The sequence below is a fragment of the Tachypleus tridentatus genome, chromosome 9 (genome assembly GCF_004210375.1).
Source record: "Tachypleus tridentatus isolate NWPU-2018 chromosome 9, ASM421037v1, whole genome shotgun sequence".
Taxonomy (NCBI): domain Eukaryota; kingdom Metazoa; phylum Arthropoda; class Merostomata; order Xiphosura; family Limulidae; genus Tachypleus; species Tachypleus tridentatus.
In genome coordinates this window covers 110,775,415-110,801,131 of record NC_134833.1, presented here as the reverse complement: position 1 = coordinate 110,801,131, position 25,717 = coordinate 110,775,415, and the positions used below count along the sequence as shown (strand labels likewise).

Here is a 25,717-nt window from a genome sequence, read left to right as displayed (position 1 = left end):
AAAAGTTATTCACTTTATAAAAAAAACAACTAGTTTCATACACAAAACTTAGCGAGAAAAGGAGATAAAAGCCCACTGGAAGCAGAAGAGACCGCATTAGATTCTCACCAAACCTGCTGTAGTTGGAATGATTATCCACTTAGAGGCCTGTAAATGCTAAGTATCTTCAGAATAAGTACAGTTCTAGTTCAGAATCTAAATCGTTACGATATTACATTGTTATTATACTGGGAACAGAGAGAGTTACTTAAAGTATTTAAAAGGAAATAACCAAATCCTATTTATTTAATTAAAAAAATTAAAACAATACCAATTTCCTAGGGAAACTAAGAAACATATATAATTAAAACAAACTAACAAAACAAGATAGCCTGAGTAATCTAAGTTATGTTATTTTCATGGTTTATGGAGCTAACATGATGAAATGTGAATCTGAAGATTTATTGTTCCTATTCCGTTGCCTCAAAAATCTGTTTCTCATTTTTAGAATTGAAAGTGTGTTATAGTCTATTAATTTAAAATAAAAAACGCCCTCAGAATGAAAAGCGCTATGTCTACAGATTTACAGCGCTAAAATTCGGAGTTCGATATTCCGCGGTGGAAATAGTAGATAGCGCAATGTGTCTCTTCTCTAAAAATAGCTGAGGACATACATTGTGTAGCTTTGCGTAAATTTCCGATGGCTTGTTTCTATTAAACACTGTCTTACGGTTCAGGTATATTAAATGCATAATTTACAAATTTTTCATGAGAATAGAAAAGATGAATTTTTTTTTTTAAATTTACATCCTTATAAAGCTATTTTCGTAGCCACTCTCGTTAAGAATATTCATTTGGTTAATAGTTGTTTCTTTCCTTCATAAAGAGGGTTTTTTAGACCTCCAATGCCGAAAGCCTTTTACATTTTTTCTATTAAACATAATCGTAGATTAATATAGTTTTTTAAAGGCATTTAGGAGCTTTGATAATCTGAGTATTCGCTTTTATTTTTGATTTTACGCGCATTTCAATACGCTTTAAAGAGAATACTTGTAACAATAAAATACTTCCGTATCTGCAAAAATTCGAGAAACTGACTTTTCCTTATTTCTTAGTATTACTAAATGTTTAATTATATATCATTCTAGGTTTTCTATTTATCCCATTATAAATAACAGCAAGTTGATTTTTTTATCTTATTACTATAAGCACCAAATTACTTTGTTTCATATTAATTAATACTTTTTTTCATGAAAAAGAAACAAGCTTGATGTCTTGAAGACACGAATCTCACCGAATGGTATTTATACTTTATAAAATGTCCCTTTTTATCTGTCCAAATTAACCTATTGCGCATTCACTGGACTATCATAATATAATTCACTGTTTTTACTAATTAGGTTTATTCTAAAACAATATACTGACATATGCGAAGTTAGTCGAGTTTATAAATGTCTTAGTTTGTAGTAACATATTTTATTGTATGTTGCTATAAAGCTTGGTGTGCTTAAACTTGCATCAGACATAATTTGATAACCTAAGTTTTTAGTGGGTCTCGTCTGATTATTTTTTCTGAAAATATGTTTTTTTATTTTATGTTACAGAGAAACAACTACTAACACATTATGGAAACTAGTTTAGCTGAAGAATATTCGAACAATTACTTACTTTCAAATGGAACATTGTAGATATCCAGACGGTGAGAAAGTTGCCTCTGAAATGTTAAATGACGAGTTGGAACAATTGGTAAAGTGGTCTGACGAGGAGGAGTGATTTTCTTACAATTAACTTCTTTTGGAATTTGTTCTGTTATATGAGGTAAGCTGTAGCTTATCTTCAATGAAGGGGTGTTAATAGACTCTGATGACCGTATATTGGGCATTAGGGTAGTACTACTGTCATTTGTAGACTGGTTTGGTTGAAGAATGGAGATTAACCAGCGATAGCTGAAATAAGTCATCACGCCTACAACTGCTACAACTATGATTATGATAGCAACAATAAGCTGGGGCACTTCAACATATGCAGTATCTAAAAAAGAAAGAATTCCGTAAACTTATTGTAATGCCTTCAATAACTACAATAATGATATGTAAACACAGGTACAGTAAAGTTAATTTTGCAAGGTTTTAATCAACAGATTTTTTTTTTGAAGAATGTACAAATATTTGGTAATAATATCTTCAAGAGCACTAAAACTTTGGTAGTACAAAGAAATTTCTTGCAACTTTAGGAATGTTAAAAGGTTGGAAAACTGATGTATTACGCTCAATTTTATTTACAGAAGCTAGTAGCAAAAATTTAAACATAAATCCAAATAACGATATTTGAGCAAAATCAGTGTATTAAATTTGACCCAGAATTCACTAAGATAAAGGATATTACTTTTGATTGAATAATTTGTTGTCATCAGTCAGACCATAAGCGCTTTCTATGCATATCGTGCATATATACTAGACGATGGAACAAGGTAAATTGAGGTAAAGAATGTACCTTCCCACTTTTAAAGAACGAATAACTGAAATGAATTAAGTCAAGCCAAGAAAAAAGTAATGCTAGATTAAGCAACAAACGATGCAATGGCTATACGTGTAGTGTTTTTATTACAGCTCGCAGTGCCAACCAAATACTTTAAAGTAATCTGTCTAGAATTATTTTGTCAGAGGTGACTGAGCAGGTTGTAAGATATTGTTTTATGTTACTTACCCTGAGATGCTGGAAGATAATAGAAACCCTGAAGGAAATATTGATTGTGTTGAGGTTTGATATAGGGTGAACGAATGAAAATAAACATTGAAGTCAAGCTATAGCACCAAAGTGAGAAATATAAACTACGTATGTTCTAAAGTGTGTAATGTAACAAATTAAGATATGCTGTGTGTGTTGCAAATAATTTGTTTTCGTTTCTTTTATCTGTCCGAAGGCCCGGCATGTCCAAGCGTGTTAAGACGTGCGACTCGTGATCTGAGGGTCGCGGGTTCGCATCCCCGTCGCGCCAAACATGCTCGCCCTTTCAGCCGTGGGGGAGTTATAATGGACGGCCAATCCCACTATTCGTTGGTAAAAGAGTAGCCCAAGAGTTGGCGGGGTGTTGATGACTAGCTGCCTTCCCTATAGTCTTTCACTGCTAAATTAGAGACGGCTAGCACAGATAGCCCTCAAGTAGCTTTGTGCGAAATTCAAAAATCAAACAAAAACAAACAATTTGTCCGAAGTTATAAATTACTGTTGTACATACATTGAATTACTTAGCATTAATTTTGATCTAAATGTAGTGATAACTGTGGTAAAAGTCATGATGCAGTTTCGACAGCTATCACATTCTTGTAACTATAGCAATTTTGGAAAAACGATGAAAACTTTTTATTTTCTAATTGTCCCCCGCTAGTGCAGCGGTAAGTCTACGGATTTACAAAGCTAAAATCATGGGCTGGTTTTCCCTTGGTGGGCTCAGTAGATAGCCCGATGTGGCTTTTCTGTAAGAAAACACACGCACATTTTCTAATTGCAATGTTATTTTACATGTTTACAGAGTCCGGGTACGTTTATTTCTGATCAATAAAACTACTGTAGTTATTCATATAGGTTATGAGACGTATATGTCCTTCATTTAAAATTATTATAATGCTCAGAAAATTATTCGAAGTTCAGTTTTAAGTTACTCGAACGTGATAGAGAAGACGAACAAAATTCTTGATGCTTAAGGTTTTAAAGCAGTTATAAGGTATTTGTGAAACAAGAACAGGTTTCTTGGTCAATCGCAAATGGAGCTTGTCTTAGCTTAGGAGATTTTAAAGCAATGTTACACATACATAAATATATGTATATGTTACTACATTGAAATAATAGAAATACTTGTGTTTGGTTGCAAACAAAGGGAAACAAGGTGTAGAATACAAACGGGTCTAGTGGTTTTTGTATATTCACAAGCCGAATTTATTGTTTATTTCAGCTTTGGGTTCTATTTTTGTTCGGACTTGAAATATGAGATTGTTTCCTCTAATCATATTTCTAAGCTGCTCAAACACACCAAGGTAAGATATGTAAGATAGAATAACCGGAGTTTCGGAAATATCACTGGTAGCAAATTAAAATTTATCATAAATTTTGTATTTTTCAAAAATTACACGTTTTTATCAATATAATAAGGTAACTTGTAAGGACTGGTTATTAGCACATATTAAGTTATTACAAGTTTGCATCTTTCTTCAACTTTAATGTGTTTTTAATGCGTTGCTAACAGAGCTTGGATTTTTCAAAGTTAGTGCAACCTATTTTAGTTTTCCATTTTGGATCTAATAGTTGAACTTAATATATGTATGGGATTTCTATAGTTCCTTGACATCTCGTTTCTTTGTTTGTTTTTAATAAAAAATAAATGAAATTCAGAAAATAATGAAAAAATAAGTTTCCTTATAAATGACGAAACTAAAAATTGGAACAAAAAAGCCTTTTCTCTTCATTAACATGCTGTAAAAGAAAACTTTAGTTTGATAAAAATGTACTCACTTCAAAAACCCTGAAACACTTTGATTGCAGTAAACCATAAACTCCCCAAAGTTTCATTAACGGACACAGTTACAAAACTTCTAAAACTTTCAGAAGGCAAACAACGCAGCTGTAAATATATTACGTTTGTTTATAGAACTAATTTACAGCGTGAACACCAAAGCTTTTAAACGTAGTAGAACTTGCGTCTAATTCAAACAGGCAATGTCATCTACGATTTTTGAATACGACACTAGTACCACTTTTTTTATACCTGCCCACTCTCAAATCAGGTGCGCAACTAGCCCCACTTGCACGCAGTGCTGATAGTCGCTATGCTACGTTACGATCAGATAGAGTGCGTGACTTTACGCGTTTCAATACAGAACTTTTTTATTGCTCGTTCGGAAGTTATAATAACTTACTCATCTATTTTATATTCAGTCTGCTTATATATTTTCACAAACTAGATTAAGAATCAAATTTTGATGTATTGAAACCTAAATCACACAAAACTTTCTGTGTATATTTAGTTAATAGAACTCCAGTATAAATTTACTTTCCCATAAGAACGTTTTACGAAAATACTTATAACAAGATCGTTAAATAATAGACATTGCGGGTGTTTGAAAGAAAATGAATAATAAATCCATTTAAACATTCTGCTCAACTTTCAACGATTGTACCAAATTTTGAAATTTTGAGTTCATTTCTTTCCGTTTCTAAGTGTTTTATGCTTATTACGAGGTAATCTAGTTCTTTTGCTGGAGGATTAATACGACGTCCTACTTACATTTCTAAGGGATTTCCTTTCGATTTTTTTTTACTCAGCAGCATTTATTAATTAAGTTCTTAGCAAATAAAAAGCCCTTCTAGTTCGTATAGCTAGAAGATAAAGACAACATAATGTTTTTGAACATATATTTTGACGTACTTAACAAGCTTTACTGACATAAGTGTGTTTGACTGCTTAACTCCTCAGAAACTATAGCGGAAATTAAACGGAAATATTTGGTATTGGTATAGTTTACTGGTAATTTTCCATTATTACACTAAAAGGCTTTTCTATGAAGATGCACCATAGATTATTTTGGTAATGCATGGTATAAGTTCTTGTTAATTTGCTTAGGTTTGAATTTTCCTCCTTGACAACTTCAGGTACATTTAAGGTCGTGATTTTAACCATTCATAAATTGTTTTAGCAACGAAATAAATCTTTCAGTTTTGAAATCCATGTTAGATTGACATGTAATCTCAAAAATATTTCAACAAATTTAATAACCCTCAGAAATGAGTGATCTTTAAACGTTGCAACAATAGTTTACTAATTAGTTTCTTTGTTCGTGAAGTGATAATCGAAACAAATTGATATTCTTGTTAAGGAAACCCTTGAAGGTTAACTGGTTTATAAGTAAATAATATAGAATGATCACTAAGACCTGTAGCAGCTAACGTTTATTTATAAGAATGGTAACAAATAGATATGTTGTTTATTTAAACACGAAAATGATAACTGATTTTAAGAAAATTCTATGGGAAGATGGGGCTTTTGTGCATCTAAATTATTTTTTTCCCTTTTTTTTTGTAAACTGCAATACATTCTCTGTGCAGACAAAGGATTACTTGATCGAGTAACAAGCTAGTTTGAAGAAATGTAAGATGCTATATGTGGCTCGTATCAAACTTTGAAAAAGACAAAAGAATCTTCATAGTTTCAGTGACCATGAAAATACTGATGGTTATTTTTGTCTACAAGTTTCACTTGGTCTTTCCAATTACGTGCGTTCTGATTGAATCGGAGACGGATGGAAATGACAAGATAAAACAGTAGAATGACTTGGTTAGAAGATTTCACCTTCTCAAATGGCTTATTTATTGTATTTCTCAACTTAAATATCTGATTGATGAGAACGCGTGAGAAGTTGGCATATTGTGGTTAAAATTCAAGAAAGGCTCAAAACCATTTCTTTATTTCCCAGGGATTGGAAGTTGTCATATATTAAGTAATGCATTAGTTAACCTCTACTACAGACACGTAAATAGGGGTTAACTTACAGATATTAGATAAGAGTTTCTGTTGGTAGATAGTGAGAAAATAAATCGCAAAGAGGACCCAGTTTAAAACATGTAAACTGTGAAGGTTAGCTGAGTGTATATATTTGAAAATTACCATAAGTTACATATTTAATGAAGACATACTCACATTCTCAAATATTTAGAACTAATTATCCAGCTTGTTAAGTATGCGAGTTTTCTTAATTTAGTCTCACTGAAAATGTTGCTCAAAATTTATATAAGCTAATAACGACGCAAGCAGACGGTAGAACTAAAACAAAACGAGAAGGTGTTAAAGTAAACATAGTGTTTGGTTTGAATTATACTTTAGCAACCGGTACCAAAATACACTACACCTAATTTATAGGATTTTTGATATAGATTAGCATAGTAACATAAATAAAAACTTCAGTAAAGATATCATCCATGTGTTTCAGGATAGTTCTAAACATTTCCTACCTCCCAATGTATCAATTCATGAACAACACTTAACATGAACGTTTTGAGGGTTTTTTTCCTTCATGAATTATGACCTACTTAAAGTCATTTTAATCACGTTTTACTTTCTTAAATAGCACATTATATTTTGTATTTATTTATATAAACTCTTTAAATTTGTTAGTATATATGTGTTACAAACTTATATATTATTGTGTTTAAAAATTAAAATTTGATTGCATTAATTAAACGGATATACATTATTTTTCATGTAAATTAGTTACTACCGAAAGGCTGAAAGACTACCAATCTGATTGGGAAAAAGCTGAAAAATATTGAGCATATTATGATATATGTGCATTGGATTATTAATTAATTAAAATGATTGAAGTGTACAATAATATATTACATTTGATAATAATTTGTTTACTCTTGATGTTTTCTGTATTTTCATCTGTAAGTCTAATATTATCTTTTGAGAATTATAATTGGTTTAAATATATATAATCTAAAAGGCAATTATCATTTAATATTTGAGAACTTGAAATGAGTTAAAACATTTACATACTGCTAAAGAAAATGTAGCTAAAATGGCAAAAGAAGAGAAGTAAGGGAAGTGGTAATTTACACAATTTTATATACAATTTGAACTTTACGTTTGTCGGTAAATTTTTTTATTACATTATGAGCATTTATATATTTGGGTTTTATTTAAACGGCTTAATTAATTATGAACCATATTTATTTACTAGAGCAAATAATGTTTAGAGAATTTAACTTCTCAGATTTCTGTCTTTCCATCGTACAAAATACACAGAGTTCCTTCATGGTATATTAATGTGATGAAAAATTAGTAATATATCTAACATACTAATTTTTAAGTATATAATGTTTCTTTAAAACATTATAATGCTTTTAACTATAGATAAATTATCTACTATTAATTTTCTTTTAAAGATTAATTCCAGTAATTATTAAAAAAATATTTATTAATTCAACTATTTTTTTTTCAGTGCAGGCAATACTTTAATAGTTTTATTATTAATATCAGAGGATTTAATCACATACATTGCGTGGATATGGCCGAAATAGAAATGACATTTTTTTTTAAATTAATAAGGTTATCTTTATTATTAATTATTATTATTTTTTAGTTTTTCAGTGAATTTTCCTATAGTTTTTCATAAACAGTTTTCAATAGGTTTAAAATTGATTTAGGATTTTGACCTACTTAAATTCTTGGAATGTGGGTCGTGTCCAATTACTGAGATGGTTTACAAGCCTAATTGGAGGTTACTTCAAATATCTTAGAAAAAAGTATGAGAGATATACTATCAGTAGAATATTGTGATTTTCCAATGTAAGTAGAAACAGATCAGATTGATGAAATGCGTTCCGTCACTCATATTGGCTACAAGCAAAACTTAACGTTACTTCATCATAACTTAGCAACAGGCGTGACTAGAGAACTATGTTTCGTCATTAAGACTGGCTACCCATTGAACGTGAAATTGTTCCACCGTTGCTAACAGCAGATGTGATTGATGAACAGCATTTCGTCACTAAGACCAGCTCCCAACAGTATTTGACGTTATGTTACTATATTCTAAAAAAAAAACAGACATGGATTGTGGACTATGTTATTGCTAAGGTTGAATATTAAGAATACATGACGTTATTTTAATATATCTTAGATTGGCTACCAGTTGAGGCCTTTATGATATTTCACTGCAGCTAAAAAAAAGAGTGACTAGCGAACTACGTCCCGTTTCTAAAGCTGGTTACCAGTAGTACATGATATTCATTCACTATGCCTCAGGTTGGCTACCAGTAGAGGCCTGATGATGTTTCACTGCAGCTAAAAAAAAGAGTGACTAGCGAACTACGTCCCGTTTCTAAAGCTGGTTACCAGTAGTACATGATATTCATTCACTATGCCTCAGGTTGGCTACCAGTAGAGGCCTGATGATGTTTCACTGTCGCCAACAGTAGTGTGATTGATGAAGATAAGCCAAAACGCGGTGGCAAAAACGAAAAGTTTAAGGAGTCACGACTAAAATAATAACATACAAATGAATTAAAAATGTTCGGTTAAAAGAGGTAGTCATAATTAGCCTAGAAAGTGTCTCTTTGTGGAGTATAGTGTGAATTGTTCAAATAATAAATAATAAAGCAAAACGAGAAATGTTTATATAGAAGATGACAACAGCACGTTTGTCACAAAGAAAAGAATGAAAAAGGTTTGCACAATGCTTGTTTACAGACACCAAACACGATTTAAATATTACGAGAAAGAGAACTGTTATTGAAATATTTGAAAGTCAAAATGATTAATTTACTAAGTACAAGTAAAACGATCTCCACGACTCACTATTGTAATATATTGTAAAACCAAGTGTATATATAAAAAACAGGTGTATTACGACCGGTTTTAGAAACTTCCCTAAATAGACATAAAAATATAACCGCCAATTATGACGCAGTTTTATTTTGTCATCCAAATACATAAGAATACAGGCTTTAGTAGAATGCTTTTTCAAAACACTCATAAAGAACAGAGACACTAAATCTGAGCTATTATAGAATTATGTTTCAAAAAAAATAAGTAAAGATATCAGTTTTGATCAATTTTATGTTTTCTTTAAACAGATTCAGCGATTATAATCCGGTTAAGCTTTGATACTTTAGGTATTTTTCAGTTTTTTTAACATACTAGTCACTAAACAAACTCTTATTGTTGCAATTAAAATAAAAATGCATTAGATACGTAGTCTGTTTTGATTGCGTGGATATGTGATATACTTTAACGTTTATGAAATATATAAAATTTTTCTTGTTAACAACCATTATTATACAAATGGAATTTGAGAGAATGACTCCTTTCTTACCTGTCTTTTTCTAAAGTAATTGACCTATTATAATGCGTTTTTAATTCAATACGCTTGGTATATATAGCCTGTTTTTAACCCTATTACAAAGTGTATTCTGTGGGAACTACAATGTGTATTGTTACACATGTATTTATACCTTTTTAAGTTTTTAATCACATTTGATAGAGTTAGAGATATTTTGAAAAATGTATACAATAACGCGGATAAATAATAAAGGTATACTTTCTTTAAGAATAGGAGTATAATTATATTCCAGAAAAAAACAAAGTTGAATACTTGAGGCGCAGTGATACAGTGGTATGTCTGCAGCCTAGACACCGGGCTTCGATACCTGTGGTGGGCAGAGCACAAACAGCATATCGTGTAACTCTGTGCTTAACTTCGAACAAACAAAAGTAGTGGAAATAAAATGCATTTTTTATGTGATCTGAGCATATAATTTATTTCTATTTACTTGAAGCATCCTTAACCGTATGTCAGGCACATATTGAAGGGTATAATTATGTCAAAACTAGTAATTAGGTTCAGTGATGACAAGAAAATCCACTTGTGGAGAAATATATATGTAAAAACGGCTGGTTTGGGTTGAGAAAATTTTTCATGTAGAGGAGCGAGCAACGTTTCGCAAAGAGAGAAAGAGGTGAACCTGACAATGACCGAAGATGGTCGAAACGTTGTTCGCTTCTCTACATAAAGTAATTAGGTTAACTATCTGTATTAAAGTAAGGATAAGAAAAAGGGGTCTTTACAGCAAAATATAGATTGTATGATTAGCTGGGCAAAGTTGGTTTGTGGGATATCTTATAGTGTTATAATTTGTTTATTTTTACCGTACATTGCTTCTGGATCTAAAAAAACAACAAAAACAACTTCATTGTGTATGTTTTAACCGAGCGTTTGTTACTGAGTTTTATTTCAGTCTACGTGTAAAAATAGACGCTTAGATCATGCAGACAACAATACAAGTAGACGTAATAATATTTTTATGACTATGAAATGCAACATTTATAATTATTTTAATTAATTATATAACTATCAATGACTTTCCTCTTATTGTTGGCATTTGTGAGGTTTGATAAATTTTTAAAAATGTAATAAAAATAAGAAAAACAATGATTTTTTTTCTTAACGCGAATGACTGTTCATTGAAACGTAGGATATTCTTGAAAGCTCTTAAATTATGAATTAAAATCTGCGAAGTCTCTATGCAGGAGATTTGTATGATTACAATATTTATAAACTTATTACGTGACACATAAATTTAAACAAGAGCATTATTTGTTCTGGCTGCTTGAGCTAATATCATGTGATATTAAACACTCTATAATTAGGATAATTGTATACAATTTAGTAAATTTGTGCTGGAAAGTTGACAATGAATAATCAATGATAACTTTCACTCATACGATTCTTTTGAAATTTGGAGCTAGAACCAATAGTCTAGTTTGCTTGGCCTAACCAATACTTGTGTATCCGTACGTTCTTTTACGTAATAGTTTTGCTGCTCTAAACCAATCGACCGTCTTTAAGTCGAATAACAAAGAACTGAATCTTTCCATTTTTACACTTAGATGAAGCAGTAATTAAAATGTTAGACCAATAGACAGCTCACGTGACTCTTTGGGTAGGTACGCGCAAAATGTTTTGTTAAACTTGAGTGGTTCTTTGTTAAATAATTTCTCACAAGTGGTTTACACTTTCATAAAATTTGACTCCTATTTTGAGGTTAAAAAGGTCTATTAGTGTACTAAATTTGAAAAAAAAATCCATAAAACTGTCGGGAAACGTACGTTATATTATATATAATAAGTTAAAATATGTGTTTTGGGTTCAGGAATCTTCTACAGGACCTGTCTGTGACTTGTTGGTGGTAAATTCGAAAAATAAGCGAACAGCTCTCACTTCACTTGTTTCAATATTATACCTTTATTTGGAGCTAATTAAATGTATGTACAACAAATTCTTTGCACTGTAGACCATTCTAGGCATATCATAAACGCCATATCAGTAAATCTTCTTGTCAAGTCCACTTAGGCCTATTAAATTTCCTCAGAATTTCAGTTAAGTACTCAAACTATATTTCTCTATTACTATCGCCAAATTATTCGAGTATAGTTTACTTAAGTCTCATCGAGTTACCACAGCTGTATCCTATACTTCTAAAATCGTTTACTTCCAATAAACGTCTATTTTTTGTCAAAAAGTCCACACAGTTAGGTTCAATTACTTTAAAAACCTCTTTGACTAAATAAACTATTTTTCCTTATATCTTTGAACAATGTTAGTCTTGCTGTAATATATATCAACTGTTTGGCCTATATTAATCGTTAGGTTTTCCTTGTTTGTCCGAACGTCTCTTTTACGTGATTTTTCTTTGCATCTTGTCTGCTCTGTCTTTGTCTGTCAGCTGTTTTCCGCTCATCTCACACCATCTATATGCATATTACTAAATCGTCTGCTCGCTATATATTCTCGTCATCAACAAATTCCACGCGAGATTCTATCATATCGACATCAATGATTTGTAAACACAATGTAAGACTCTTACCGAGCTATGTAACTAAACATGTCATAACAATTACTTGAAAATAATTGCTTCTAACTCCCTTTTTATGAAAAACCTAAATAATAATAAAATATTCACTTAAAAATAAATAAATAAATAATATCTATGCTAAACAGTTCTTTATATCATGACAAATATCTAAGTTTCCGTGCTTTTGATGCGAAGAAAAAATAAAGGAAGAAACACAATCAAAGTTGATGATACATATCAGGTATTTCATAATGGATTGCCTTGAAATTTGGTTTATGAAGTAAGTGTCTATTACAGCACTTTCATACAGTACTTTGAAAATATACTATAGTTTGGACAACCTCAATTCGAGCTACAGAAGGTGGAATATTGCTAAACTACCACTTCTATTAATAATAGAATGTGTCTTGCAGCAGTGTTTTTTGGATGCACGACACCCTACGGTGTCTTGATCTCACACTATATAAAATATGTAGCACGCAAAAAGTAATGTTTAACGTACCTTCAATAAAATAATGTCGAATACGTAACTCACTGATATGCTAAACAGACATATACAAATTAATATAGAAGGAACTTTAAATAAAGTGATATAGTGGTATGTAATATAGTCTACACTCTACACTCTGGACAAACTGATATCAAACACTTATAAAAGTGTTTGTCACTTTTCATTTAGGTTTTATTTATTCTTGAAACAAAAAAATTTCGGGAATTTCACGGTAGTTTATCAAGTAAATTCTCTTAGTACACTTGAATATAATGTATAATTTTAATATCGTATACGTAAAACTAACAGATTGTCCAAAAATAGCAGATGTTTTTCTTGAAGGGTTTGAAATCGAATGCAATCACTGTAAAGAAAGAGTAAAGATCACTAAGTTAATAATTGATGTTTGGTAGAAAAATTAAAGATGTAATTAACTGTATCATATCATAAGCGATACTCACCTATTACGATTTCATTCTTGAATACATTTCTAATTAGCCAATAGTAAGATTTTACCATTATATGTTTATTCTTCACAAGATCAGGGCTATGTTATACACTTTTACTTGATATATAAAAGTATAAACAGTTTTCTCTATAACTAGAAGAGTAGTTTATTTAGATGTAAGTTCTATAAGTTGAAGAGTTTATTAAGTATGATTTCTGATATGTCAGATGGTCTTCATTTATTACAGAATTATTGTATAATAAAATACCATAAACAAAAAAAAACGAACATTTAAAAGAAAATTGAGGTCATTAATATATTATCGTTTGCTCCTTAGTTTATATGCGAAAAAGTAAACCTAAACAATTGGGAAATGTGGCATTATAGTCAGTACCACATATTGTACCAACTGATATTATTACTTGATTTTTAGGAACCTAATAAACTTCATGATACTATCAATGTTCACGAAGCTCGTGCGCATATACATGCATATATACCTAAATCAGTTCTACATGGAGACACGTAACGAATAAGTGAAAAGCGATTTAAAACTGAGCGACTTTTGTTTAACAATATAAATTAATGTTATTTTGATCTGAAAACAGTTTCTAATCGATATTAATTACATGGTTAAATCAAAAATAAAAATTTAACTTCTAATGTTCATAAATACTCTCCTCTATGGTTTTGGTTTGTATGAATTAAGCACAAGGCTACGCAATAAGTTATATGTGCTCTGCCCACCACTAGTATTGAAACCCAATTTTTAACAGTGTGAGTCCACGGAAATACCACTGTGCCACTAGGGGGTACGCTTCTGTATCATCTGAAATATTATATCAAATCACATTCCTACAGATCACATGTTTGCGTGCTATGTAGTAGTTTGATAAAGAAATGCTTAATATAATTTTGATGAAAGTGTTAAATATCAACTTCTTTTTAAAGTGTCTCACAAATACGTTTGTCGTAAATATGTACCCTTTAATCGTAAGTCTTATCAATTCTGTTATAAATGTTACATGCCACTTTGTGATCAGTATATTTCTTATTCGAATGTTGCCCTAGTAGCACGGGGACATGTCTGCAGACTCCTACACTAGAAACTGGGCTTCAATACCCGTGTTGGGCCGAGCACAGAGAGCCCATTGTGTATCTTTTTTCTCAGTTACAAACAAACAAACTTATATTCTATGCTCTTTGATTCTTTTGGAGAAATAATACGACGTTCTATTGTCAAGAAGGAAGCATTTAAAACATCTAAAAATAGTATGTATCAAAATATTTGCTTTGTTACCTGTGGGTATCAAAACTCGATTTTCAGCGTTGTAAATGTTAACAGAAATAGGAAAACTTGCTACACTTATTTATAAATATTTATGTATTATAGCATGTGGTATTTTATAAAACCACATAGAAAATGAAGAAGTGAAACATTTTAAAAAATGTTACCTGCGGTGTGATCCATTACACATAACGAAATACAATAAAACAATAAATCACTTACTTCTTTTACAATTAGTAAACTTAATTGCCGTAAATATAGACAAGGTAAATAAAAAAACCAAACTTTATTCTAATGTTCATTTTTTTCTCTCCTGCTATATAGATTTTACATCTTCAACGACTGGGTGGATTTTTATAATATTAAACTTTATAGGCATTTTTATAGAAAAGTTGACTTTGAGTTTATATAATTTGGACTTATCGAATCTGAAGTTACTGGCTACCAAACTATATTTTAACTCAGTTATCTACAGAAATCTACAAAACAAGATGAATTTAATAAGGTGAAAGACCAAAAGTGTTCGCTTTGTATGAACTGATATTGTTATTAATGCGAAGAAGTGTGTCTGGGATTTTAAATACGTACAATTCTAGATCATCGAAGAGAAATACTAGTCGTTGTAGTTCTACTGTTTTGGTATTCACGAAGTCACTACAATGACGGGGAGTTTGTAGTGTTATCTATCCAGTAAATGACGAATTCGTGTTTAGTTTGGTTTCTATGATTTAATAAGTGTGTTTTCAAGTTTGTCCGTTAAGTGAAAACAACACGCAAACTGAAAGTTTTATTTAATAAAAAACAAGTTGTCCATAGCTAGTATACAGACTATCAAAAATTCGAAATACTGCGAACGTAGTCTGCAGAAACAAAAAGCACTTGTTTGTCAGTTAAATGATATTATATATTACAAAACCTAATTGTTGAACACCAGGTAACCATTCGGCGATAACAACAAAGATATATTGATTCCAGCTGTTGTTATACTCGTTGAGGACTTAACGTCATTGAGACAGCTTACATCACTTAAATACGAACGTAGAGTGTAGAAAAAATGTGTAACTCATACTTGGTACTAGTAGCGTGCTGTCGAATGGCATCCATAATTTTGCTTTTATAAACTTATATGGTTTTTTCACTCAACCACTGGTAACAGAAACGCTTGATGTGAAATGATAAAGCGTCACTTGTTGATGAAAGGGACTGATGAAATATATTGAGGAAGCATGGTTAAAATTAGAAATATTTTGTATGTTATACAATTTGAAACTGAACAGCATTAGGTAAGTAAGGTCACAACTTCCAAGGTTCTGCAGTAGATCATATGACCTGAGATGTACAAACCAGTGTTATTATTAAGTAAAGCATGAAATTTTGGAATGCTTTTCAAAACGATTGCGTCAGAGGACATCTCTTTAATAATGGAGTGAATTAGGATGTATCTTTTCTTTTCAACTGATACAATATTTAGCAAGAGTTTTGTACATACGTACATCCTACATATGTACATAGCTTTGTACATGACATTCTATGATAATGGGATAAGAGCAGAATAAGGATTTCAGTATCCCGCCTGAGTGGTATGTTGTGTAAAACAACTATCCAAAAAACGAGGTGTCAAGTACATCATGAAAGGCACAGCCACACAAAAATAAACAACAACAACAAAAACTGTGCGATTATTTTATAATCCAACGAAAATAATAATTGTTCAAAATTACGTATGCGCAAAAATTACTGGACAGTATTAATAAATGAAAGTCAGGTGTGCAGTAGGTGTTGTTTTTTTTTTTTCATTGGCGGCCATTTTAAAGGATATGGAGTCAAAATATAGCTTGGATGATAGCAAAGTTTTATTTATTACATTCAAAGTATTTATAAATATTTCTTCAAAAATGTTTGTAATATTTTATACAGCCATATGTCTCAGGTTTTTCCGCCTATGTTTCGGTCTTGTGTAATTAACACCTATTAAAATATTTCATTTTGATTAAAACTAGCCCAAGAAACTAATTGTTCAACAATGTAAAGCGTAAGCTTTAAGTTCAATAAGTTACTGATATGTTATTTTCTTTTCTACACGACAACAAAACGTCTGAAAAGTTGCTTATGGTGTGTTTTCATTTCTACACCACAACAAAATGTAAACTTGAGGTTTGGCTCTTTACTCAGGTTCTGTTTTCACATTACGCGCCAACGAAACATAAGCTTTAGGCGTAAAAAGTTGTTGGAGGTATGCTATTTATATCATTGGACGACAACGTTGTAAACTACGCTGATCTTTATTTTTTTACAAAAGCAAATAGGAAAGAAAGTTTATTTCTTCAAGGTGTGGGTGAAAGTAGCTTACCACGATATCTGCAGCCATAAGAACATATGATCCTCGAGGTTGGAAGAATTGTAATGAAACGTAAAACTCACATTATTTAGCAACCTATTCATGTTTATATGAAGGAAATATGTTCCATTACACATGTTGAGCCACGATATAATAATGAAATACAGCTGATTATTTGCACGTCATGAATCACACGACAGAAGTCATGTGTGTGCCGTTTAGTAGAGACTGGCACCTGTATCTCCTATCGATCTAACAAAGTAAAAAAAAATGTCACATTTTCTATCGCAAAGATATACATAGTTATACGTCGCTTTCATCAAGGATATAACTAATTGTTACCAAACAAACATTCGTTTTCTTTCATCTTAAGATGCAATAAAACAAATTGTATGAGCTTTTATCAGTAACTGTGTTCACTTAATTTAAAACTTTACCAGTAAAGTCAGAAACATTAAAAAGGAAAACAAATATTCAGGTGCATGGGATTAAATAGAGCAAATACAGTAATTATTCATGTCGAAAGAATACAAAAGAGAGAACTAAGATTTGTATACTGTACAGCAAACCGCATATATATATATATTGTTGATGCAGCAATCCAGCTCACTTCAGATGTACAGGTCGAATGTTGGTTGAAGCTGAATAAAGCGGTGTGAGAGAACAGTCACATACGCTGTCCACATTGGAATTTAAAATACGTATATGTAATGACTGCCATGAGAAGAAACCAACAAATAAAATAAAATTTGAACATATAACGTTGTTCCTGACTTAAACTTGCATCAAATAATGGTATTAGGATCACGATTTGTGTGTATGAAATGTTTTGAAAGATTGTGAACAGTTGTTCTATTTTCTATTTGGTTAAGAATTGTTAACTTTCCATTTTATGAAATGTGTGTATACGTATCGATAAAAACCACAATGAAGTACTTCTATATATTTTACTTTGGTGTAAATTTTCACCACAATCACAACAATAATTACACTTCTCACTAAATATAAATATATAGTGCTAATAATAAATATGCAATTAAAAATGAGGACTTTATACCTTTACGTATGAGAGAGTAGAAGTTATGAGCAAAAACAAAAAAATGAAGCAAAAATATCTTAAGATGTAATCAAACATTTCGTAAATAAGCATATGTCGAAGAAATGTCAAAAACCTGAGTGGTACACAAGTGCGTACTAGCTTTCAAATAGCGTTGAAAATAATCTGCATGTTCAATTATACACCAACGCATGTAAGAATCTGCTTTCAACAAATGAAGATATTTAACATTATTAGAGAGCTTTGCTCCAGGTGCTTGAACTGATAATGCTTTGAGTCAAACTATACAGTCACTATCTGCAACCAATTATGGGACGTTAGTTGCTCAATAATAAAATCAAATAAGGAATAGACAACTTAACCACAGTCCATCTGTAAAACTAATTAAATCAGAATGCTAATATTAGAGAAAAATGTATAAGGTACGAAACATGATATAAATAAAAATAATAATAAACAACAATGAATTAAATCATTCTGATTTTTAATGTTCTTTTTGGTTCTTTTAACAAGAATAACACTGTTAATTTTATAATAGTAACATCATCTAACAGAAATGACTTATAGTATCATTCGACGACAATAATACGTGTAGTTTACTGTATAAAATATTACCAGCTAAGCAAATGTATATTGTTTTGTGGGGTATTCCATAACGTGAAAGCGCCATTTTGATTAACATGGTAACGTTAATACCAAGTATAGAGCAGACCAACAGTTGGTGGTAAATAATGTTGACTAACTTCCTTCTTTCCAGTGTATCAGTTTAAAATGGAAGATAACTATTTATGATATTCTAAGTCAAAATCATTCTAAGTTTTATCCGGTTTAATTGTCTTCATATCATGCAAAGTTGTTACTTTTGGTGCTATATTTAGTTCGTCCGGTTTGCAAATAAAACAAAACTAAAGAGAAAACAAATATAAAATAAGTCGATGATTTAAATAGAAAACCTTATATACATATTTAGGAGATTAAAATCTTTATTAAAACAGGATTGGTTGGTCTAACAGATTAAGTTAAAGCTCCACTTAACTTTGATATGATTTATGCTATACTGGCTCACTGATAAGATTGTGGTTTACAATGTTAAGGTTTAGAGTTCGATTCCGACGATACAAAGCACAGACAGTCCATTGTGCAGTTTTACGTTAAACAACATAATTAGTGAAGTTAACGTTCAACTAGACTTAAAAATAAGAACAACAATAGAACACTGGTAGTTGATCTATAGAAATGAACTAAAGCTTAATTAACTGCCTTTAAAACTCAGTGACGTTAATATTAAACTAAACCTAAATCTAACAAGCGTAGGTAGATCATTTATAAAAAAAAAATATGTATAATTTACTGAAGATGTAAACAGTCGTTTTATGTAAGACAGAACAAGATTAAACAGATAATATACACAATTCAATCAAACAATACAGATTAAAAAACTCAGTTACATATTCATAGAATATATTTTAAAAGTAATCAATCAGCGAGTATGTTTAATAATATAGTTTATCAGTTGTTGCGTAAAAAATTATGTTGCTAAAAGTAAGTACAACAAAGAATTGCCTTGTATAATTCAAGATTTAGTTAATAAGTTATTATGTTAATAGAGTTTACAACTAAACAGAGAATTCACAAAAACAGAACACAGAAATACATACAGTTCAAACATTATTATATGGTTAAACATCCAGTACATTTCTAATACTACATTGTTAAAAAAATGACAACTGAAAAATGATCTACCCATTGCCTAAAAACTAATGCTCTATGAGTACATAACTTAGTCCTATCGCTCGACGTTTGTATAATACTATAAAAATGTATAATATAAAACTAGCACTCTATGAATGTGTATAAGTACCTTCGTAGTAGTTACTCAGTAATAATAACATAGAATTATATATATATATATAACTTTAGTCTGGTATTCTAAGCATATACGAAATATAACACTCAAACTGAAAATAATGTATCTAAATTGACACTTAGAGTTTGTAAAAGTAGCACTAAGTGTGTAAGGATATATAATATGTTGTTAATGCTCTACAGATATACAAAGTTATCTTAAAAATGTAAGAACTTATAATGTTCTACACGTATGTGATGCAGTGCTTGGACTAGAAATATATAACTTAGATCTATTACTTGAAATGTGTAAACGAGCACTACGAATCTAATAATGTGTAACGCATTGCTAACGTTTTTATACGATATAACGTTTGTGCGAATATTTATAATGTATTAACTAGAGCTAACACTTTATGAATATGTAACGCAACAATATTTTTCTAGCAATGCTTAAGGTATAACTGACACTTGAGGAACGTAGATCACAACGTTAAGACTTTAATAATATATCACGTAATCTTAATAATTAGGAAGTAAAATGCAGCGTAGAAGACTTAGAAAAACGTTAAATAGTATTAGTACGCCTGTAATACATAATGTAATGGTAACATTTTATGTTTTGCAAATTTACCCAATTATTTAATCAAAATGAACTCAATATTTGAATTGTATGAAATTATACGTATTTTAACATAGCAAAATTTAATGCATGAAAAATATAATCCGTTAGTAATGCATAATATGTATAACTGTGTCAATAAAACCAACTTACCTTCTGGTGCTAAAATCTGAGTTGCACGATGTGACTGGGGGACAGCGATGTTCTCATTCCTATTCCACACTCCCATAGCTTCAATGGTTGTCAGAATTTCTCGACACTCTCTCGAATCTGCAGAAAGACTGTAGCGCCACGGTACGGTTTCAGTGAAACAACCTTTATCGACGAGAGACTGGTAAATTATGAGAAACACTGGTGGATGATACAGGTTATTTTGACATGAACATGACATCACCTGAATTTATCTTTTGAGTCGGACTACGTTTTCGTGACGTAGCTAGCTGCGTTGGTTGAAAGAGACCTAAAATTGAAAGATTTTGCTACAGTAGGTCGCGATGATAAACACTTGGTAAAGAGCTGCATAGTCCCGTTAAACAAATTTATGTCTCTGATAATGGTCCACAAACTAGTATTTGTAGGTGCTATTGATGCATTATGCTTTATTCTCTATTAAGTTATCAAACACATTAATTTAAATTTTTTTTACTTCTCATTCCAAGGCAAAATATGATATGAACAAATGTGTTAAATTGCTTAGGTATATTGTACGGTTTAAATTCCCTGCGATTGAACCAAAAACATTAAACACGGTAAGTAAAAAACATATTTTATGCTCTATAACCTATCATCAACTCTTTTAAAACATGAAAAGAAGACATTGCTACAAGCAACACAACTTTCTGGTTGCATATAATTAAAACAGTATAACTTTTAAAAAACAACAACACACATTTGCCCAACTAAAAAATAATCATTCGATTAGAAATACAACGATTCTAACTTATTCAGCTAAATCTATGTTTATTTTATGTAGAGAAACTCGTTTCGTTTTTACATTATACAACTTTTCTTGATACTGAATTTATGTTTCTTTAAAATGCGGTCAAATCAAACAGCTTCCCGAAATCTATAGACCGTTTAATAGTCATAGTTTATTTCATTATAAGTATTTAAAATATATAACCTCGGGAGAGCAAGAACTATATATATACAATGTTTTTCCAAACCTTTTTGCATGGGTCTGTTATTTAAGTAATCTGAGGAATGCGGGTTCGAATCCCCGTCGCACCAAACATGCTCGCCATTTCAGCGTTTTCACCTTCGCCCTTTTATAATGTTACGGTCAATCTTACTATTCGTTGGTAAAAGAGTAGTCCAAGAGTTGGTGGTGGGTGGTGATAACTAGTTGCCTTTCCTTTGGCCTTACACCGCAAAATTAGGGACGGCTAGCGCAGATAGCCCTCGTGTAGCTTTGCGCGAAGCTAAAAACAAACAAACTGTTGAAACTTTGTAGAAGACTTTCGAAACGTCGTCCTCGACGCTTGTGCCTCCACAACAGGCAGTTGCCGTTCATTCTACAAAGTTTCATCATGAATACTCTGCCTAAACAAACTGTTATTTAAGTGTGAATGTGTGTTACATACAAGCTAATGAGTTAAAATTATCTTATTGTCCTATTCCCACTGACCAAAGTATTAAAATCGGAAACACGCGAAAAAACAAAGCTAACTAGCCTTTTACAATATATAAAGATTACTTGATTTTTCGTAGTGAATATTATACTTTCTTTAAATATTTTATCTTGATTACATATCTCTATATTATACATGGTGGACATAAATAAGGTTACTGAATTTTTTTCGTATCACTTTCCTTTTGACAACAAAAGATATGCGATAAGTGTACTCACGTCAATTCAGTAACAATGAAGAAGCAAACATCCAAACTGATTAGCATTGTTTAAAAGTAAAACCAGAAACAGAAAACATCAGGTAAAACCTGTAGTGTCGTATACATATATATGTTGCTCAAAACAATAAAATAAACAACAATAAATAGCAGATAATAAATTGTAACAGGACAATATATAATTGATCTGGATAATGATAAGACATATTTCTTTATATTTAACAAGGAAAACATATGAACATATAGTGTGATTTCTCAATAGAAGGCTGTTTAATTTCTCTCTTACAAAATTTATGGCGAACAGTTGGAAAAAGTTTATGTTCAATAGTTGGTTCTGTGGTGATACAAAATGAAGTAAGTTAAGTTTTTGAAATGGTAAATTCTAACCATAAATTCCTAGTGAACGCAAAATTCAAAGATTAGTTTTGGATAACTAAATTTAGGCTCACTAAATGCGAAACCTTAAAGGAATGGTTACTTTAACTGTGTTTTTCCAAGTTAGTTGTCAATTTATTCTTATATAAATGATTTGGCAAAGTTTTAATGATGAACAAATAAAAGGTGAAATAGGCAGTAACTGTCTCGACTCTTTACAGTGTGCCACTTGTGGCGAAAGTTTTGAAGGATTAGTAGACAGAAGTAGCACAGATGGACAAGAAAGAACTACACGAGGTGTGATCAAAAAGTTCTAAGTCCTCACTATTATTCTGAAGAATAATGTATATACATCGGTGTTATATGGTATCCCCTTCAAAGTAATTTCCCCCAGCTGATACACACTAGTTTCAACGTTCCTGCGATTTTCCGAAGCAATGCTGGAAGTATTGAAGTGTTCTGCTTTCATTTTATTATGGATGGTTGGAATATTATCAAATCTCTTTTCTTTCAACTTAATTTTGATTTTTGGAAACAGAAGGTCAAGCACACGGGGCAAGACCTGAAGGATACGGGGTGGTATCACATGAATGTTTTTTTTCTGCCAAAAACTCTTGAACAGATACAGCAGTGTGTGTTGTCACGATGAAGAAACCAGTGACCATTCTCTCACAGCTCACCTGACACGATCCAAATGAAATGTCCAGTTTATCATCAATTTCGCGGGTAGTCAGTCGTCGATCACTTCGAATTTTTTCTTTACCTTAACGACCGTTTCATCAGTGGACGATGTCGACGGGTCGTCCAGATTATCGGCCATCTTGGAAGCGTTTTATCCACTGATAAACGATAGCCTTACTTAAGCAGTCATCACCAAAGGCAGTTCTTAACATTTCCAGGACTTCTGTTCCTCCTTTACCATTTTTCACACAAAACTTGATACAAACAAGTTGCTCTTCGTTACTGTCCATTTTTATCACGACAGGATACGTTTGTCTTTGAAGACGTTTTGTGCAACATGGATATAAGGTCTGGAGAAATGGCTTGTTAGTGGGGTGGATCACTTTATACACACATCAGTGAAGCTCAATGTCTCTGTACTGGCACCTGTAACAAAAGAAGTCTTAAAACCTTTAGATCAGATCTCGTAAAATATCCTCCATCTTCATTTGAAGGTTTTTAAGCAAACTTCCGAAGAACAAGTTTGATATCATTCTTAGAAATAGAAGGAGGGAGAATGTGTGGAAGATAAAGAATATATTTCACAAAACAAGAGTAAGAAAAACTAGGGGCCCAGAGGAAGACTTATGTGTTGAGAAAGTAAAAGGCCTGGAAAAATATAAACTTTCCTTGCTGTAGAGGTAGGGATCAGGAGATTCCACATTTCAAGGCAAGTTAGGTATCAGAGAGGTCATAGAATGAAAGCCAATAGAAAACAAAGGCTTTTGCATGATAGAAGTAAAGTATATACATTAAGAATATACTAAACAAAACCTATTGTGAAAGAAAGCAAAGAGATATTCCCCCATTTATTGTATTCCAAGAAGGCACAAACACTTTTAAGTTCGCGAAAATCTTTCATGTAAGACCAAAATTACAATAAACATATTTAAATTAATGAATATTCCCTTTTAGATTTAGTAACGTTATATTAAAAGTTGTTAAATAAAACCTGAAATTAGAAGGAAATTTGATTTTGTTGAACTAGAATGTTTGACTGTTGAGTGTACGTCGTCCCTAAAATTAAATAAATTATATTCGGAGTTTTCTATAATCTAGTATTGAAAAAGCATAATTACTTTTATTATGACAAATACGAGTTCATGTTTATGTGTAAAAAGTGTCAGATTACTTGTTATATTATCTGACTTTCACATTGCAGTTGTATAGAAAATGGAAGGATGGGTTCTCAGTTACTAGTCTGAGCAACAGCTGAGTTATCCACGTTGAACTGTCAGGATCTTAATAAAGACATTGTGACTTTTCCGAAATATTGAGGGTAATAGGCACAGTAGTAGATATTTTCATGTGCAATTACACGACTGATTACCTAGCACTTATAGAAGAGTTAGAAACCTCATTGACATTTTATAACATAGAACACATTGACTGTTTCTTATTGTTTATAGAGTGTAATGTAGGTATAAAATCATCAACAAATACAACTTGTATTCAAATAGAGCCATCGTCCAGATTAAATGAGAGTTTCAATAGCCAAATCATTCATATGAAATTATTTAATGGTATTGTAATGCAGTAAAGTGGAAATTTCATCTATTAGTCCGGTATTGATTTACCATCCGAAAACTTGCAAAGAAGAGCACTAAAGTGTAAAGCTTTGATTTTGCTACAAAATAATATCATTGACATTTACAGCCTCTGAAATACTTGAGGAAAAGTGAGTTTTTACATTAGACGATACAATTTTGAAAAGAATTAGACGAACTTTATAATACTCTGTAAACTAAGGCCATATCTGTTATTCCAAGTTTAAAATAAAATATAGAAAGCTGAACAAGAGTTATAAAGTAATGTCTAAAAAACTTAAGAATATATTATATAGAGTAGACAGTTAATTCATAGAGAGTCAAATGTCTATTCTTAATCCTAAATAGACACAGACTTACTATGAGTTACATTTCAAAGCCTATTAGAAGATGTACAATTATCCAAACATACCAGCCTCTTTTCTTGAAAGACAGTTTCCATAACTCTGTAGATCTGCGTAATTTCAGTTATAAAAAAGATGATAAACACCAATTCAAATAAATAATCCTAAACTGTAGAGAGAATAACTTAAATATTTTACTTTAACATGTTTACAAGGGCACTAAATGAATAAAAATCGCGTAAGAAATTCTAACAAACAAAATATCTTCTAAGTAAACTTTTCAAAGAAAACTACATTTGTACGATATACAAAATAAACGGTACAATGTCGATGATTACATTTAATTATATAGATCCATAAAAAGAGTGTGGGTTTATAAATAAATTAATGTTTACGTCTGGCAATATA

At 31.2% G+C, this 25,717-nt stretch overlaps 1 protein-coding gene across 1 annotated transcript in view; it reads right to left on the bottom strand.

Moving 5' to 3' along the window:
- LOC143226040 (synaptotagmin-10-like) overlaps positions 1-20,809 on the bottom strand; it is a 43,287-nt gene extending 22,478 nt beyond the window's left edge. The window contains exons 1-2 of the mRNA XM_076456441.1: positions 20,629-20,809; positions 1,648-2,010 (exon numbers count right to left, since the gene is read on the bottom strand). Coding sequence (XP_076312556.1) covers positions 1,648-2,010; positions 20,629-20,704 — 439 coding nt within the window. The 5' untranslated portion in view covers positions 20,705-20,809. The remainder of the gene's footprint in view (positions 1-1,647; positions 2,011-20,628) is intronic.
- Positions 20,810-25,717: the final 4,908 nt, after the last annotated feature.